Source organism: Perca flavescens, chromosome 6 (assembly GCF_004354835.1).
Source record: "Perca flavescens isolate YP-PL-M2 chromosome 6, PFLA_1.0, whole genome shotgun sequence".
NCBI classification, from domain to species: domain Eukaryota; kingdom Metazoa; phylum Chordata; class Actinopteri; order Perciformes; family Percidae; genus Perca; species Perca flavescens.
Window position 1 is genome coordinate 17,319,487 of NC_041336.1, and position 18,946 is coordinate 17,338,432.

The 18,946-nt window shown below is 40.3% G+C and overlaps 3 protein-coding genes and 1 long non-coding RNA gene across 6 annotated transcripts; 2 read left to right on the forward strand and 2 right to left on the reverse strand.

The window, feature by feature from the left end:
• Positions 1-505: 505 nt before the first annotated feature.
• Positions 506-7,633, reverse strand: nop2 (NOP2 nucleolar protein homolog (yeast)). Its single transcript, XM_028580939.1, has 16 exons — positions 7,401-7,633; positions 6,447-6,559; positions 6,277-6,319; positions 6,137-6,201; positions 5,409-5,728; positions 4,924-5,134; positions 4,624-4,823; positions 4,306-4,395; positions 3,810-3,897; positions 3,543-3,683; positions 2,021-2,160; positions 1,842-1,931; positions 1,602-1,724; positions 1,406-1,503; positions 1,171-1,307; positions 506-1,082 (listed from the first exon to the last, which is right to left on the reverse strand). Exons 2-16 carry the CDS (start codon positions 6,553-6,555, stop codon positions 640-642), a joined length of 2,298 nt encoding a protein of 765 aa, XP_028436740.1. The 5' UTR covers positions 6,556-6,559; positions 7,401-7,633; the 3' UTR covers positions 506-639.
• Positions 7,539-11,157, forward strand: emg1 (EMG1 N1-specific pseudouridine methyltransferase). Of its 2 annotated transcripts, XM_028581043.1 has the most exons (6): positions 7,539-7,723; positions 7,881-8,105; positions 8,239-8,340; positions 10,179-10,320; positions 10,447-10,655; positions 10,740-11,157. In XM_028581043.1, the coding sequence occupies exons 2-6, from the start codon at positions 7,902-7,904 to the stop codon at positions 10,851-10,853; spliced, it is 771 nt and encodes a 256-aa protein (XP_028436844.1). In that variant the 5' UTR covers positions 7,539-7,723; positions 7,881-7,901; the 3' UTR covers positions 10,854-11,157. The 2 variants fall into 2 exon arrangements, with proteins under 2 accessions (XP_028436844.1, XP_028436845.1); XM_028581044.1 differs by having other exon boundaries at positions 7,539-8,105.
• Positions 11,158-11,337: 180 nt separating this feature from the next.
• On the reverse strand, positions 11,338-18,846 carry kel (Kell metallo-endopeptidase (Kell blood group)). The gene is made up of 20 exons (XM_028580934.1): positions 18,744-18,846; positions 17,766-18,048; positions 17,379-17,678; positions 17,134-17,255; positions 16,650-16,808; positions 16,478-16,549; positions 16,174-16,362; positions 15,922-16,082; positions 15,711-15,828; positions 15,528-15,623; positions 15,336-15,434; positions 15,169-15,246; positions 14,859-14,971; positions 14,694-14,783; positions 14,524-14,591; positions 14,217-14,377; positions 14,051-14,140; positions 13,040-13,962; positions 12,155-12,447; positions 11,338-11,812 (listed from the first exon to the last, which is right to left on the reverse strand). Exons 1-18 carry the CDS (start codon positions 18,813-18,815, stop codon positions 13,816-13,818), a joined length of 2,418 nt encoding a protein of 805 aa, XP_028436735.1. The 5' UTR covers positions 18,816-18,846; the 3' UTR covers positions 11,338-11,812; positions 12,155-12,447; positions 13,040-13,815.
• Positions 12,771-15,475, forward strand: LOC114557546 (uncharacterized). 2 transcript variants are annotated; one of them, XR_003692812.1, is made up of 3 exons: positions 12,771-13,385; positions 14,189-14,321; positions 14,698-15,475. It is a non-coding gene; the product is annotated as an uncharacterized LOC114557546 (long non-coding RNA). The 2 variants fall into 2 exon arrangements; XR_003692813.1 differs by having other exon boundaries at positions 12,771-13,158.
• Positions 18,847-18,946: the final 100 nt, after the last annotated feature.

An 18,946-nucleotide genomic window follows, 5' to 3' on the forward strand; every position in this document is an offset into this window, starting at 1 on the left:
AAATCAAATTCATATACCTTCAATGTCGTTCTGACTACTCATAATTTGAAGATACCAATTTGGAGGCTTAAAAATGAGTTAGTACTACTCAAAGTGTAGATATCTCATTCTGTAACTGGACTAATCAAAACTAATTTGACTAGTCGAACTACATTTCAGATGTCTAAAATATAATAAGAGTTGGTTAAGCAAAAACTATTACAGGCTAAAAGTGTTTACCATAGCTGGCTTATACATTTAGCACTCTACCCCTCAAAAAACCAGAAGATGTTGATGTACTATAAAGACAAGTAAAACTTCCCACTGATGAATGATGAATCAAACAAGTGATGAGAAAGATATCTTAAAAGATTTATTATTATGTTCCACAGATTTATGGAAGTTTTCCCACCCTGCAATTAACTCAACAGACAAACATAATGAATAATCTGGAACAAATAAAAAGGGAGAGAGAACATAACTAACCAGTCTAATTCATTTGTACACAGGCATTACAAATAATATCTGACTGACACATACAGAATTGCTGCTCTGAATGACAACAGCATACACACTGGTTAGCTGAAGGGATCTGGGTCCATAATGAAGCTCTACAAAGCTCTTACACAATTAGTACAATTTATCAAGCTGTACACACCATCACTCTCCGCCTTGTTTTCCCAACAGATGCTTCAACTTTCTGAATTTATTCTTTCCCATTCTGTCCTTTGCCTTCATGGGTGTTTTTCTCTTTTTGCCTTGCTTTTTCTCAAATCTGCTTCCTTCCTTTTTGTTAGCCTTTGACACTTTAGTTTCATCAGCTGTCTTAACCGCAGGCTTCTTGGCTTCGGTCCCTTTCACAGTCTCTCCATCCATCTTGGCGACCTTTGCCTTTTTTGGTCCAGCAGGTAAGTCCTTTTTGCCTTTTGGCTTGGCGTTTGCCATTTTCTTGGCCTTTGTTCCATTGGCTTGGGCTTGGGCTTTCCTCTTTAAGCCGCCTGCCTTGCCGGAGACAATCTTCTTTGTCTTGCCACTTTTGGATGGTTTCTCTTCAGGTGAGTCTGTTACAGCTGTCGCCTCAGGAGCATCTGTGCTTTCTTCTTCTACATAAATAAACACAGGATGAGTTGTTGTTAAACAGGGTAACTATCATAATAAAAGATGGCATGTGCTTGTAAGAGAAAGTGTTACCTTTTGCTGCTGGTGCAGTTGGAATTACATTGGAGAATTTCTTCAGCTTGGCAACAAAAAACCCATCCATATTGTGAGAATGAGGGTAAAATCGGCGAGACAGTCGCAGAGTAGGGTGGAATCTACGTTCTTTGAACCTGAAAGAATGGGAAAACATGTTTAGGTTTGAAGATCAGAGTACTTGCCTTTCAATATCTCTACCACTATGTGAAAACCCATTGGTTATCTTATTTACCTGGTGAAGCCTTCCTTGCCAAAGTCAAGTCCAGTGGGAACTAATTTGACATTCCTTTTCTTTAAAGCATAGTCCACCACCCATTCATTCTCCTCCACCTGGTGGATGACATTCTGATCAATACCCAAACCTGCTAAATATTCACAAAGAACATGTAAACCTAAGAATAAACTTGTTGCATATGCAATACAAATACCATTATTGAACATGTGCAGTAGATCAGATATCCTCCCGTAGGGGACTCCGCGTTGACAGAGTCAATTGCAGATAGAATCAGTTCTTTCTGCAAGTGAGCAGAGCGCTGGATATCGGCCTCGTCCTGTCAGGAAATAGGAGATGGGGAAAAAAAAAAGAAATATTATAATTTTTTACATTATTTAAAAACAAAAGTATACATCTGTATGAGCGTATACGTTAACAGTGAATGGTGTTTTACCTTACTGGTCTTCACAGCTGGATCTTTAGCGATGACTCCCGTGCCTGAGCACGGAGCATCAAGCAGCACTCTATCAAACCCACCCATCACCTGTAGGCAAAGTCAGTACGCTCTTTAAAACTCTAGAGTCAATGTAGACCACAGAGAGAAATGTTTTTCTACAGATGTATAAACGATACCTTTGGGAACTGCCTTCCATCGTAGTTGCAGATAACAGTGTTGGTGACGCCGAGACGGTGGACGTTACCCACCACACTCTTCAATCTGTCAGCGTTGGCGTCATTGGCCACGATCGTCCCCGTGTTTCTCATCAGCTGAGCTGAGGGTGGAACGTTCACATAAGTTAAAAAAATAATTTAACTAGTATGTGAGAAAAGTTTGCATTGGTCTACAATGCACATGAAACAAAGCTATTGGGATATTTAATTCATTTTAAAGTTTGTTTACAATATTTTTCGGTCATTGGTTCCAGTTTCTCAAATGTAATAATTTTATGCTTTTTATTAGGGGTGTGCAAAAAAACAACAACCAAAAAACGATTCACATTCGTATTGCGATTCAAGCTCTACCGATTCAAAATCGATTCATAGAATTCCAAACATTTTTCGTTTTGTAATGGCTTGTATACTATTGTCCTAAAATTAGTTAAGCTCGCCATTTCCATAGATGGCGCTGCGCCAAATTCACACTGACGCCTGGGCACACTATAATCAAAAGAAGAACGAGTGCAGCAGAAGTAGTTTAGTCGGCGCAAACTATGGCAAACCTCACAGAAAGAATTATTCAACCTGCTCCATCCTCATTGAAGGCGAGAGTTTGGGCACATTTCGGCTTTTATAACCTTGAGGGGAAGACGGAACTTGATAGGAATCATGCTATATGCAGGCTTTGCAAAGCGAAAGCTAAGTATTTTGGAAACACCACAAACTTGAGAACTCACACGGTACGCTATCACCCAGAGATTAACATTATAAGACGTGGACGAACAACAACTAAAATACCCAGCATGCCAGTCAACCAACGCACTCACTTTCAATGCTCTAAACTCCCACCAAACTCTGAACGAGAAGCTCTTTTTATTTAAGTTTTATTTTATACTTGAATTAAATGTATTTGAAAGCTGGCCAAAGCTTGGCACTTTCCAGTTTTTAGTTGCAAAAGTTTTTATTTCTGTATGAAGACATATGTAATATCAAACTACATTTAATTTGTGTTTCTTTTCTTTTGAATTGTAGGTCTACTGCAATCACATGGGAAAAGTAACTACATTTACATACTATGAATCTTTTTTTTTTTTTTTTTTTTTTTTTTTTTAAATAGAGAAATCATTTTTGACTCAAAAATCGATTTTGAATCGAATCTTGAGCCTAAAAATCAATATTGAATCGTGACATTTTCTGAATCGTGCACCCCTACTTTTTAATCATCATACATGGCAGTAAAATATATTTGGGTTTTGGACTGTTGGTTGGATAAAACCAGGAATTCAAATACATCCTGTTGGGCTTTAGTAAGTTATAACTGGTATTTATTCACCATGTTGTGACATTTTATAGACAAAACCAGAGTCAATCCACGAATCGAAAAAAATTCAGCAGGTTAATCCATAATGAAAATAATCATTTGCTGCAGCCCTAGTCTACATTATACAGATTGAAATGCAACATTAGTAGAACAATATATAACTGCAGCACATCTTACCAATATAGGTGGTCTTGCCTCCTGGGGCTGAGCTCATGTCTAACACTAGCTCTCCCTCCTGTGGAGAGAGCGCCATGACGGGCAGAAAACTGGAGGCTCCTTGCAGCATGTACTGACCAGACAGATACTCCGGGGTTGCACCTGTTTTAAAACATGGAAAGAGTTACAGTTAAAGCTTGTGAGGTGACAGTCAGCCTCAGATATTTTCCAATAAAAGATCCTTAATAGCTCAAGTAAAATCGTCGACCTGAATGTGCTGACACCTACCTACAGGTACTGAGGAGTCATAGATGACCAAACCCACTTTAGACCATTTCCCCAATGGATCAAGGTTCACTCCTCGGTTGATCAAGGCCTAAACAAGGAAAAACAGACCACAGAGTTCAACATATGAGCACCCGAAGGCAGCGTTTGACACTACACAATACAAAGGTTTTCCTTGTGTTCAGTGGTGGTTTCTGGGTTAATGACATTCTCGCCATAAAGCGATTTTCATCTGAATATTCTTCTATTTATTTCAGCCACTTTTTCTCTGAATAGGCAACTCGGAGTGTTATTTTTTGTTCTGCTAACTGCATTAAATCAATGTTATTTCCTCATAGTGCTGTCGAAAAACGAATAAATTATATTACTACTTCATTTGTGCTTTTTTGTAAGTCGACTTACAGGACATACTACAAAGCACATTATGAATTTTGACATTTGAAAAAATATTGTAACTGGCCATTTCATCCATCTCTTCCACCCCAAGCAGTTACTGTACCTGTGCAAGATCCCTCCTCCTTGTTTTCAGTGTGTTGGTCCGGATAGTGACAGGTCTCTGAATTTCATTGGCCTCGAGGAAATCAACCAGCTGTAAGCAAAAAGGAAGAAAAACAAACTGATTCATAAAACTAAAAAAAAACCTGCAGTCAAAAAAAAAATCAATTAATTCAACACATACACTCAATCAGGTCTTGACAACAGCCACATGTTCAAACTATTAAAACCGTGTACATCAATCAGTTCTGATCATGATGAGAAGAAAATCACAATGTGCTGTCTTTGGTACAACAGGGAGAGAGAAACAAGGCACACACACCTCGGAAAGAGGGAAGAGGTCCATTAATTTCTCAATAAGGAAGTGGTTGTAGCTGTAATAAGTACAGAGATCCTTCTTCAAAAGAGAGATGTACTCTGCTCTCTCTTTCCCCTCCTCCCTCTTTGTTGAGAAATTACAAAGGACATCAATGTTGTCCTTTATTCTTTGATGGATTGTCTTCAGGTCCAGAGTCATGATGCCTAATAATGTCAATAAGAAAAATGATTTAGACTTCTTGCAAAACAATGTGCTGCTTTAAAAAGAATCTCATTGTGAAAAAAAAACAACGTAGTTACTCACCTTCCCTCTCGCTTTCCTCTGCACCAGGTAGCCTAAATTTATCCATTTCATCCATGTTGGCCTGTACGGTGTCTTCCTCATCCATGTCAGTCTCTGATTTCTTTTCCTCTTCGTCATCATCTTCCTTCTCATCATCGTCATCATCATCACTCTCTAGCATGGTTTCCTTCAGCTTTTTCGCTTTCTTGGCTGCACGCTCAATGGGAAGAAGCTAAATAAAAAAGGAAAGTACAATGTCTTACCAACTATGTTTACCACATTAACCACCCTTAAACTTTGAAAAATACTTTGTTGCAACATCAAATAGCACGGTTAAATACATCAACAGTGAAGTGAAATCAGGGATTGTATCAGCAAATTTGCAGTTTTAGCAATTTTTTAATTTTAAAAGACATTTGAATCACCATTTTAAGTAAAAATTCCAGTCTTGAATAACAACAAACTGCTGGATGGTAAAAAGGTTATAGTAGAATCATTTCACATACTTCCTCTCCATCACTCTCTTCTTCCACTGCTTCCTCACCACTGCCGTCATCAAGTGTACCATAGTCGTCAACCATTTCATCATCATCGTCATCATCATCATCCTCCACTTCTTTCATTTCTAATTTGGCACCCTTCTTTCCTTGGTCTTTTCCTCCCTTCTTCATCTGCTGCTGCTGCTGCTGCTGCTGCTGCTGCTCCTCCTCCTCATCATCCTCCTCCTCCTCCCAGTGTTCATCACTGTCATCCTCACTTTCGGGTTCATCAATTTTGCGCTTCTTCTTAGCTGGTTTCAACCATTTACTGTTCTCATCAGTGAATCCTTTAGAGAAAAAGTACCAGACAATAAATGCCACGTATATATTGTGATTGATTAAAAATAACTACTTTGGCAACAACATTACAAACATTGTGTGACTATTTTATGTTTTTCTTGTTTGCAGGTGCTGGATTGTAATTATCGGCACTTATGTATAACAGGGTTTCTGCAGGTTTCACCAAGTCAGATTTAAGACCATTATGAATGAAATTTAAAACCCTGTATCACAACTTAAAAAACAACAAAAAAAAACACTTCAGATGTCCGGAAACATTGTCTGAAACAATTCCCCGATTTCCTCATTCGCATTATAGGACTGGTGTCTAGTCACCGTGTGGAGGACCCAGAGCAGCTCTGCTCTTAGCGTTGGCTCTGATCCAAAAGCAACATGGAAGACACTGATGTAGTTACCTTTCTTGGGCTGTTCCTCAGCAGCATCTTTAGGCTTTTTCAAGTTCTGGACTCTTTTTGCAGCTCTGTCAAATAACAACATGAATGAGCAACTTGTCAACAGAGATAGTATTTCATGTTGTGTAATCAGTCAGACTTACCTTTTCCTGCCTCTACTCGAGAGGCGTTTTGGTGCAGTTTCATCTGCAAACAAAAAAATAAAACTTTGTAAAAAAAGCCATAATCATTGTCAAAGTTGTGAATTATTGTTAAACTTTATAGTATAGATTTCCACAGTTGATGTGTGTCTTTACAAATAGCTGATAGTCACCATCATCAGTTATAAACTTGGCCAACTCGGTCTCTGCTCCTTTCTGCTTCCTGGATTTTCTCCCCGGTCCTCGCTTCACCTTGTTAGTGGGATCCAACTTCCGACCCATGACTCTGATTTACACAGACACAAAAAGCAGAGAAAAGTGGCTGGGTTAGCTCAGTTGGTAGAGCAGGTGCACATAAATAGAGGTTTACTCCTCGACACAGCGGGTACGGGTTCGACTTCGACCTGCGGCCCTTTGCTGCATTCCCCCCTCTCATATCTTCATCTGTCCTGTGGAAATAAAGGCCTAAAAATGCCCCAAAAAATAATAATTAAAAAAAACAGAGAAAAATATTGTTTCATCTTTCCAAAAACCTGTGTAAAATAACAATGTCAGTGTATAGGAACAGATGCCACTCTTACACTCGTTCTTGAGACCATGTTGTGCTGTAAGTTAGTGGGATGCATTTGCGTGGAAGCACACAACTGTTACATATACGTACACATACTTAAATACATACAGTAAGTCACAGCATGCTGCACTGAACTTCCTATGGTGAAAATAAATTATTAATAATAATAATAATAATAATAATAATAATAATACTTAAACCCATTGACATAAACACTTCCATAGGTATATTATTTAAAAGTTATCATGAGGTAACGTTAGGCCTCAAATCACAATATTTACTAATAGTTTTATGGTAGCCTACTTCATATTAATTCAAAATTACATTCATGGGGACATAGCTACCCTAAATGTTAAATTTCAAGGCGTTCAAACACTTGTATGTGTAGCTAGTGACACAGAAATGGCAGAAAATGCTGTGACGACCAGTTAGACAAAACAGTTAGCTAGTTTGTCCAATATGTCGTGTTTGCAAGTTAATATACAGACATCGGTTATTACACTGCCTGACTGAGTATTTGCCTAATGAGCTCAACAACAATTCTCCACATACTCACCGATGAATCCGTGTCTTTTTGACCCAACTTCTGATTGTACGGTGTACGATGAAAAACCCACACGTGAGATTACTTCAACACGTTGTGGAAGAGCATCCGGCGCATACAAGTGAAGTAAAGCAAGACACGCACTGCGTTGCATTCAAGCGCTAGGATTGGCCCATGCTGAAGAGTGTTGAGGATTTTGACCAAAGGTTGTTTTGACCAGTCTACGGTTTGGGTTTTGACCATAGACTGTATATATTTATAGTATATGGTTTTGACCAGCCGCGAAGCTTTTTTCGCCATCATCCCATCTGGCCAATAGTCAAGAAACAAAAACGGTAAATTAACAATAAATTAACTAGTTTCCCATCCATCTAACTCTTCCACTATGTTTTCGTTAGTAAAGCCAGATATTAACCAAAAGTTATCACTTAGCAGTGTGGCAATTTAACGTTAGATAGCGAAAGTAGACACTTATTTATATACTGTCTATAGTTATTAGGCACCCACTCGTGAATGCGCACTTCCGCCGTGACGCACACATTCCGCGACAGTCCAGCTGAAGGAATCATGGCGGCTCCTAATGAGAAGAAGCGTGGTCTTGAACATTTGGACGAATATGAACCAAAACCAGCCAAACATCTCCGCAGCCTGCACGACCGTATGGCAGAGAGGAGACTGGTTGTTATTCTGGAGGGAGCATCGTTAGAAACAGTGAAGGTAAAGCCTCAGGGTCGTGTTTGTGTGCTGTTGTGATGCAGCCCTACCTGCTACGAGTGGAAGTGACATAAGTGACCATACCTTTAAAATTGGGGCTAACTAATACAATAAGTGCATGTTTTGTATTTCCCAGGTCGGAAAAACCTTTGAGCTGTTAAACTGTGACCAACACAAAAATATGATCGTCAAAAGTGGAAGGAATCCGGGACATATAAGACCAGACATCACACATCAAGTAAGCACTCATTTAGAATAGTATGTACAACTGTATTCTTCAATAATGTCTGTCATGATGATGACCTATAGTCACATTTATGTAACGTAAAAATGAAGCGCATGATTGGTTTATTTAATCATGGCTGATTCTACATTACATATGTAATGTAAAACTCAGTAGCAGCTTAACTTCTGGATACATGAAGGTTCTGGAGACTTTGATGTTTTACACACAAGCATTTATTGATCTCAATTGAGGAGATTAAGGTAGACAGTACAGTTTAACCACGATGTGCTATTCTGCAGTGTTTTCCTCAACTCTGTGTCTCTAGACCAAGCTGCCAAGTTTGTGTTATGCCAAGATATCGATGGCGCCAAAACAAAAGATGGTCACCTTAAGCCTAGTTCTGAGATGCATGAGAAACTGTGGCAGGCCCCTTTCACTGTTTCCACTGACTTCCAAAAGGAGACCGTCCTGAAAGAAAACATTCTCTAATCATGCAGCTGTCTAGACTCCCTGACTCTGTAGACAAACATATTCATACATGAAAAGGTTTGGTTATTAGAAACTGGCTGAATATTCTCGTCCCTTGACCTATGAATGACCCAAAGTAGTCTAAGCTTTCCCTTTGTCTCATCTTACCAAAACATGGTGTTTCGGGAAATTCCACCACAGCATGTATTTAGCTGAGGCTTTTGTCCAAAAAGACTTAATGATTTTGACCTTGTGGGTACAACCCCAAAAAGTGCAGGAATTGTGTGCAGACTCTGCTCATCAGATATTTGGGTATCAGCATATACATAGAAATAAGTATGGGCTTATACTGTATGTCAGACATTGCACAATGTACGACATGGCAAGACGTAATCCGGCTGAGAAGCGGCTCTTTTCAGAGGTGGAGATTGAAACCCTGATATCTCCGGTTCATTTGCACTAACGTGTGTACTTTTTGGCAGCCTGAAAACTGGTATTACAGGCTGTAGAAAGAATGCGGGATGAAAAGAGCTCACTGATGCGGTCAACAGTGTTGCCGTAGTAAATCGGACTCCAGCTGAAGTTTAGCCTATTTAATACATCCTTAACACATTTTCTATAGTCCTAATAGTAATATACAGGCTTCTATTGCAATATCTTAGGCCTACATGTAGGTGTACCTGTATTTAAATAAACACACGGTAGCAGAGTTTATGCAGTGTCTTTTATTTTACTCGTTTTTTTTCATGAGTCAGAACGAGTCAACAGCTGAGAGAAAGTGCGTATCCTCCGCCCCCCGTGCTGGACCACCACCCCGACCCGGTCTTCTGACAGCAGAGGGGCTGGAAAAACAAGCCGAAATAACTCAATGGCAGAAATAAATCGTTCACTTAAAAGAGAAACGAAAACCTGAAGAGTAAATAAAAATAGTGTGCATCGTCATGTTTCCTATATTGAATATCATTGCCAAACATAACACTATACCTTTTTAAAAGCGAGGAATAATAACCTGTCTCCTTGGTATAGCCCCCAGTTGGGGCTGTGCTGGACGCTGCTCTCTGGGCATCGGGTCATCTGGCTCCATCACAGTTTTCCTGCGAGATGTTGTGCAGAACCCCACAGGCTAAAACAATGTTGCAGACTTTTTCTGCTGCGTATAGGATCCCCCCCCCCCTATTTTTCACTGGATGAAACTATTAATAATAATAGTAATAGTAGTAGTAGTAGTAGTCATGTTAAAAGAAAATACTAATACCTCAAGCATGAGCTACAAAGAAACTGGTGTATCTGCTTATTATATTGTATCTTTTATGTGTTTTTTTTTCTTTTTTTTAATAAAGTTGAATCATTTTTAACTTAAATATCTTATTTCCTTTTACCAGTGTCTGCTCATGTTGATGGACAGTCCACTGAACAGGGCAGGCCTTTTGCAGGTTTACATCCACACAGAGAAAAATGCCTTAATAGAGATCAACCCACAGACCCGCATCCCAAGAACCTTCACTCGCTTCTGTGGCCTTATGGGTAAACTAAGAACTTTAAATGCTTTCTGTGTATAAACTAGATGTTTTACTTTTATCTTTGTGTAGGCAAAGTACAAAGCAGCCAGTCTTACACCCCCTATTTTTTTTTTCTTCTCTTGTATTTTAGTTCAGCTGCTGCACAAGCTGAGTGTCAGGGCTGCTGATGGTCCTCAGAAGCTTCTGAGGATGATTAAAAACCCAGTGTCTGACCACCTGCCTCCAGGCTGCCCCCGCATATCCACCTCCTTCTCTGCTACTGGAGAGGCTGTCTGTCCTCGGTCTTTGGTGCCAGAGGGACCAGCTGCAGTGGTGGTTGGAGCATTTGCACATGGAGCGGTGAGAAATGGCTTTAGATGTTAGCGGATTCAATGCTTTAAGCATCAAATATCTGTGTTACTTATCCCTTTGTCTTTTTTTTAGGTGAATGTGGACTACACAGAGAAGACGGTGTCCATCAGTAACTACCCCCTCTCTGCGGCACTGACCTGTGCCAAGATGTGCTCTGCTTTCGAGGAAGTGTGGGGTGTCGTGTGACAGTCAATAAACTACTGCTGTACACCTGGCAGAGACAGAAGAGTACATGGACTTTTTTTAATGGACTAGGATGTCCATTTCACCAGTGATGCTGTGTGGACTACAGACATGTATCCCGTTATACACTGTATGTGTATACTTGTATGATGGTGTTTGGCCACCATGTGGAATCTACATAGGTTTCTGTACCCAGTGTTTCCTTTTCATGTAGAAGCATGGCTTTTTTTATACAATTTATCAATTGCACCAATTACTGAGTTTTGGATTATGAATCAGTACAGTTACATTAAAATATTTGACTAAATGATAAGTGGTTTTCTTTCATTTAGACTGAGAAGAGTGAAATACATAGCAGATTCAAAATATTCCAAGATTATAAATACATGGATTACCCTGAGAACATGGAGCCTAAATTGAATATAAAAAATAAGACATTAGAAAATAAATGTTCAACTCTGCAGATGCATCAAAAGAAAAACCACAATTTCAGGTTGCTAGAAAGGTTTGAGTTTATTACTGCTCACCATTAATTACTCTAAATGCTAATAGTAGTAAGCTCTTATCCCGGTAACCCGACGTCGCTGTGTTTTTAGTCTTGGCCTTGGTTGCTGGCTTTTCCGGGAAGATTTACACGGAGGCCGGTTTAGCTTTGGTCGACGTCTCTGAGCCCTTTGAGCCTTCCTTGGTGCCTTTCGAACCCGTGCCACGCAGTTCGTTGCAGATCTGCTTTTCTTCCCTGTTGGCTTTGGTGATTTTCTTCTCGCTTTGGGTGTCTTGCCTTTTGGTTTTGGTGATTTGGCTGCTGGCTTACGAGTCTTGCCTTTTGGTTTGGGAGTCTTTCTGGCTTGTCTCTGTGACTTTTCTGCTTGTGTTTTGGATTTGGTGGATTTTGTTTTGCTCTTCTTCAGAACTCCTTTTAGTTGTGGGGATATCACACTACTTGTCCTTCCTTGCTTTTTCTGATTTTTGTAGAAAAAAAAAAAAGGATTAAAAATAACTAGTAACTTTTGTAAAAACTACAAAGTAATAACTCAAACATGCTGTCTCTAACTTGTGCATTGACGTGTAAAGGTCAACACTGCATCACATGGGGAAGAAAAAAGTGCTGCTGCTCTCTATGGATAGAAACTTTCCTGTATGTTCTGCTTTTGGCCCAATAAACTATATGTATAACATGTACAGAGCATTGCAGCAAAACATTTCTGCCTTACTGTTAGTCATTCAGTGTTGTATGTCCTGTTAACTAAACCCTTTCTGGGAAAACAAGTTACCACATTATATATAGGCAAAAGTTCTTTTACCTCATTGTTGAGTCTGAATGTTACATTCCTTGTAGTTCGTACAAGTTTGTCATTGTTAACCAGCCTTTGAGTCGCCGCGTTCACCCGCCTGTTGTTCTTGGTGACATTGTAGCCTCCAGCAGCCAGCGTCTGCTTGAGCTCTGCCATGGAGATGCCGCCTCGGTGTTTGCACTGGGAAACAACATTGAGGATGAGCTGGGGGACATGAGGCGAGGCCGACTTTGCAGTGTTTGTCTTGGGTGCATTCTCAGCCTCCGTTTGAATCTGATGCTTGAATAGGCGAACGGGAGTCTCTGAAAGATCAATAAAGAAAAGAAAAAGCTGTGTGACGTGAAAAAATAAACTAAATTAAAGCAATGATGTAATAAAACAGAGTGCGTATCTTGTTCCAAGGACCCAATTCAAATCATAACCTTTTCTGATAGGATGAATATAAATTAATTATCTTATAAATTGTATTATAGTGCATTTCTATTAAAGCCTATCAGTTAGGGCTATCATTGAGGAAACTGAGGTCATGTCCTCTGTATTTAACACAGTACCATATTTTAATTTAGATATATATTTCACTGTATTTTTCTTAATTCTTTTTATTTTTCTTGATTAAAAAATCCCAGGTAACGTTAGGTAACATTCACAGAAACCGAGTTCGATACAACACCCTAACCGTCAATTTGCCAATGGACTGGTGGTCGAGAACACCCCCCGTTTTGTTTCTCTCCAAGCTAACGTTACATGTTGGCTGGAGCAAGTTAACATATTAACAAACAGACTAGCTAAAATTTGCCAAAACTTTCAACTTGGAAGGCTCTCAAGTTTAAATACAAATAACGTGTTGCTAAAGTTAGCTAACTGGTAGCTAAAATGATGGTAGCGGTTACTCACTTGGCAGAGACACTTTTCCCTTCACGTTGGACTCCTCCGGGTCCTGGATGGCTCGTTTTAGAAGTCGGCCCAAACGCTTAGCTCCTGCTTTTCCCAGGCCTTTCCCAGTCGGAGTTTTGGTAGGTCGTCCTATTTGTTTTATTACCTTTAGCTGTGTATTTTCTCTTGCTTTAATGTTGGTATTGGCATTTCCCTTTGCGCCCTTGGCTGTGGCTTTCCTCCGCATTTTTGCTGTTAGCCTATTTCATATTTTCAGAAAGAAAACCAAACAAAAAAACTCCCCAGCTGATTGTTGGAAAGTTTGACAGGCACTAGCTAGCTAGCTACATGACCTGATTTTCAAATGGTAAGTTTGTGATTTTTGTTTGTTTTTCAAAAATAATTATTTAGTTGCTGTTGGAGATGATTGTCTCCATCACCTAGGAGCTCATTTAAAACGAATCGTTTTTTTTTACCATGGCAGCATGTGTGATGAAGTGGATCTGTGACGTGAGGTGAAAACGGTTTTTCTTATGTTTATTTTATTTACATGAATATGTAACAGCTTGTGCAGTCTATGGAAATCCAAACATCTTAACAACTAGCACACTACTGTACAAAGTGTCAGTGTACTCTCACAATTAATGTATGTTATAATAAATAAACTATCTTTGTAACAACAATTTGTAAACATCCACAGTGCGCTTAATTTCTACAGCACCAAGTGGATAGTAATGCCAGACAATCCATATTAATAAATAACAACAAAAATACGAGTGCAGGTCTTGAGAATGTACTCAGCATGTTTGTAATGAATGCTGCTGGGTTTTACTGGGGCACTGCAGGCTTGTAGGACACAGGTCAGATTTGGCACAAATCACTGTAATCAAGAAGGAGGGCTCCAAGGGCATGAATTCATGGTATGGGTCTGAGTCACAGTTAACCTAGAAAAGGAACATAATAAAAGTCATGCGATCAATAGTTGAGAGGAAAGGAGATGAAAATTGTAAGCTAATAATAGAAGCACAGTACCTGAGAAAAAGATGTGAGAAACAGACGAGTGAGTGATAGTCCTGAGATGGAAGTGTCACTTGGATGTTTCTTCAGACTCTGATGATAAGCCTGAGGAAAAAATGTGGATGTATGAGCTCAGTGTTGTTGTACACACAGAAGCAAACACCTGAAGATGGCTGCTCACCTGCAATGCTATCTGCAGCGCGGAATACTGCACCCACACCTCCTGCTGCTGTGCCGCTGAGAGAGAAAACGCCCCACCTCGGCCTGCTTTTTCTGTCACAGTGAGGTAGTGAGCCCACACACATTCCCCAACAGCATGCACCGTCTCACTTTGAGAGTAAACTACAACACAACAGAGAGATTGATATGATACTGCATCAAACCATCTTTAAGTGGAGGGTTATTATTAAGGTAATTGTGTGTGTGTGTGTGTGTGTGTGTGTGTGTGTGTGTGTGTCCCAAACATGACAAATGTGAGCTTCTCTTACTGTCAGGCAGAATCAGGTGGAGGATATCTTTGGCGATAAGGAAACCTATTACACCATAATTCATTGCCCTGTTAAGAAAGAAAACAGTGTGTACTAAAATGTACAACAATCAGTGTTATATCTTACAGTATATGAAAACCATTTAATAGTAAAATCTGTGTACACTTTACCTAGGATAGGAAGGATGGAAGAGAGGAGGGATAAACATTCCCATGGGAAAGAGGAGCTCATCACCCAGGATAAATGGTTTGACAGACAGACTAAAGAAACGAGAAAAGATTAATTACATGCTTAAAACATTCATATCAACTTTAAGAATAGAGGCAGACACTTACATATCAGCCTCCTCAGTCTGCTCAGTCAAGAGTTGACGGAGTCTCTTTTGCCACAAGGACAGTAGCTGGACGTAGTTGGAGAAGAAGCTATGTGTGCCATAGCTGACTGTCACCTGGAATCAACTGATTACTGTTAGTTTTTTTCCCCATTGAGTTGCACAATAGATACGTACAATAAAAATTGGATTAGACAAAGTTGTGTTATGTAAGTTTAGGTGAAAATAAGGGTAACTGGGAATGACATCAAATAAAGAGGAAAATATTGTTGTTACACCTAATGTGTTAGAGCCAGTAGAGGTCTATAATGTACCTTGGAAAATAGCAGGTCAAGCTCGGCCTCACTCAAGATCTGTTTTGTAGTCCAAAGTCTTGGAATTAAAGACTGAACCTGTAGGAAGACATACCTTTATTGATATCAAAACACCAACAAAATGCAGTTTAAAGAAGTACAATAACATCTCCTGCTTCACTTGTTACCTTTTTCATCACAAACTGGAGAGACTTCTGATCTTTCCACTTGAGTTCATGTAATTTGGACTTGAAGGAGGAAAATATATTTTGAATAATCTCCTCTGCCTGTTGAACATTAAGATCTTAAATAAACATCAGCCTTGCAATTCAGTTGCTGCTTAATTCATTATGTCCCAACTGCCGATAATCGCTACTCACGTCTCTGTGTGCTGTCCTTTCACTGAGAAGGTGTGTAAGAACTGAGTCAAATCCTCTCTCAGTCTCTAACACACAGTGTTTCCAGCGAGGGGCTACCTGGTGAAGAAGCCCATAATGAAGATGTGACTCAGCAAACCAACTCACAGGTGTTTTTTTTAAAGGACTATGTCAGTGGTGACTCACCTCTTCAGTGTAACCTAGAGCCACAGACAAATTCTTCTCCGTTTCAGAAAACCTGGAGTCTAGAGCAGGTATCAAGGTGTGCAGCAGATTAAGGACCATGTAAGTATGAATGGGGCCGCTGAGTGGATTCAAATGAGGCAGCACAAGGTCACGAAAGAAAAACAGAAAAGTGTATGTTTGATTGTGGGATGTTTTGTGTCACTTATAGTACCTGGTGTTCAGCTCGTGCTTGTTCAGCCATTTGCCAATGATTCGGGACATTTGCACAATGTAGGGTAAGTTATGCAGAAGGACGTGATCATCTTCGATGAGAGGCAGTTGATGGAAAGCGGCCTGCAGACAGCCCAGCCAATCAATGGCAGGGGCCTGGCTCTGTTGGCATATTTACATAACGAAAATCAATTGTTGGATTGGATTCAGACACAGTATGTGTGTATAGCGACATACAGCCCTTCTCCTGTACCTGTAGCTCTTTGATGGTCATGCGCTGATAGAGCTGCCCTTTCGACAGGCGATAGTCCAGGGGTGCAGCAGCCACAGCGAGCTCAGAGGACAGAGACATAAAGTTGCCCACGTGGAACATGCTGCTGCTGGGCAGGGCCCCCAATAGTGCCAGGTATCTCTGACATGATGCCAAGAAGGGACGTAGTGTCTGGATGAAAAGAGACCGGAGAATGATAAAGGAATGCATTAGTGGGATGGACTAACATTATTTATTCAATAAAATACATTTCTTGAATCAAGAGTGGTCTGGCAAAGTCATCAACCTGAGTTTTAGCTTGAGACTTCAGCGTCTTTCTGTTCCATTCAATCGGGATCAACAGATCTGGCTGATCAATCTGTTGGCAGAGAGGAGACTTGAGTTACAGCAATAAGCCTACTTTGCTATGGCAGTTCTCCTACCAGCATGTAAGGACAAATTATTAAATGGATACTGGCCTGTATGTATCTTTTGATTATCCCGCGGGCAATTTCATTTGGGTCTTTACCCACATAGAGGTTGAAGAATGGAAAGGTGGCGTAGTCTCTCATGAGCAGGCTCAAGGTGGAGTTGAAATCAGTCTGATGCCACTGGCCTGATACTGCCCAACCTCCCAGCTGCATACACAGAGACATAAGATAGAAGAGACAGAGATCAGATACAATCATTATATATGGCATGCATGAGACATAAGATGAGGTATATATTGCTTGGGCAGTAGTGCTACAGACATGCCGCTAGCATGGCTAAAAATCCTGCCATATTGGTGGTAAGATGCATAATTTCTTTGTGGCTTGTGTTGCCTGAGATGCAACGAATAATGGACACATTATTCCCCCTAACCTTTAAAGAAAGGGGATATGGGAACATTGCATTTGACGGCCTTTCTTTTGGGATTCATCAGCCAATGGCCCCAATTTCAAGGGCATATAATGATCTCACTTTCTGGATGAGTGAAAGGAAGGGTTCTGCTCCAGCCGTCTCTATGGATTTGGTGTCCAAACAGGAATAGTAAAATCCTTTGGCCTTCTGCACTGCTGTACTACCCGGTCTGTCATTTGATTCTGACAAACAGAACAAGACAATACATTAATATAACATACTCTCTCATACAGACATATGATTGAATAAAGCAATAAAATGCAGAGTGGTTCACATTAGAGGACAGTTTGGTTGCAGACAAGTACCCAAGATCTCCCTAAGATACTGCAGCAGCACAGTTTTTCTATCCAGTATTTTTTCCTCTCTCCTCTCTCCGTCTTCTTTCTCTTTACTCTGTCCTCTCCTCTCTAGCCACACTGCCTTTTCCCTCTGGTTCTGTGGATGTCCAGGGATGCCCTGACCTCTTTGCCTCCCCCCACTGTCTAGTGAAAGTCTGCCGGATCCACATGTGAACAAGAAGTAATCACAGGGCTGCGTGAAGGGATCAGCAGACATGGACAGATGGGCCGAGGCCCACTGACAGGCTGGGGAGAGACATGGAGTCACTACAGGAAAGAGTGAAAAAAGAGTCAGACAAAATGGCAAATTCTGAATTAATAGGGTAATTATGTTGTGTTTCTCTGGAGGCCCACCTTTGTCTTTCTGGTTATTGCTCCTATTTTGAAGAATATGATGCATATAGCAAATAAGTAGCGGAATGGCAGCACATAAGAAAACCCCCAAAAAGAGGAGAAACAGCCTTCGATGATTTATCCACACTGGCTTTGCTTGGTTCTGTGATAGCTGTAGCTCAGGCTGGAGCTGGGTTTGTTGATAGATGTTGGAGGGATCTTGGGTGGGGAAGGGCAGCTGAAACAGAGGCGGAGGCCGTAGCTCCCTCTCCGATTCTGGCTGTGACGATGGCTGGACTGATAGCTGGGGTTGGAAGTGAGGAAGTGAAACAAGAATGAGTCAACAGAGACACAATCATATTTTTGGAAATGTATGTTGTTGTTTTTTTTACTGAACTGGGGCCCACAACATCTCCACAAGACTCACCAGTGATTTCTGGTATCCCAGAAACCCCTGACCATCTCCACACCTCTCCCCAAAACACATCCATTCTTTACATCTGATCACAGCTGGAGTCATTTCATTTCCACACAACGCTTAGCGGCCTCTGAATATTTCCAACAACACCAACACAGGAGTTTCTGTTCTGACTACTGATTTCCAAGTTCCAGTTTTAAAATTTCACTATATACTTAGACAACTCCACTGACTTCAGTTTGGTATAATCCTACGGCATGTTAATATCACTGGCACTGGACAGCAGCTTGTCTATGTACACGTTTTGCAAAGTTACCAGAAAATGCGGATAAAAAAACCCCCCAATATCAGCTTGTATGTGGCAACACAAACATTAGCAAAACAATTTGAGCGCATTGCAGATCTCTCCAGACCACATCATTTAAATAATATTTTCCAGGAACATATATGGCTCAGCTCCAGTTTCCAGCAATTAAAAAACACGCAAGCCTTCACAACCATTTGGACATAAAAAAATATATATAAATAAACAAAACTTATAACAACATGGTCAACTTTTACTTTTTTTGGAAAGATCCTACCTCAAGCTCTATTGGAGTTTCACTCATTCTTAGTATATGGATGTCTTGATCTGTTTCTCCTGCGTGTTGCATCCTGTCTTATACATTTGTCAAACAGCTGTCATCTCAGCCCTCTATCTCTCTCCATCACTCACTTCTCTAATCTGACGCGCTGATAAAAAAAAAACTCTGCAGGCTACGTCTTACTCTCCTTTCCAGAACAG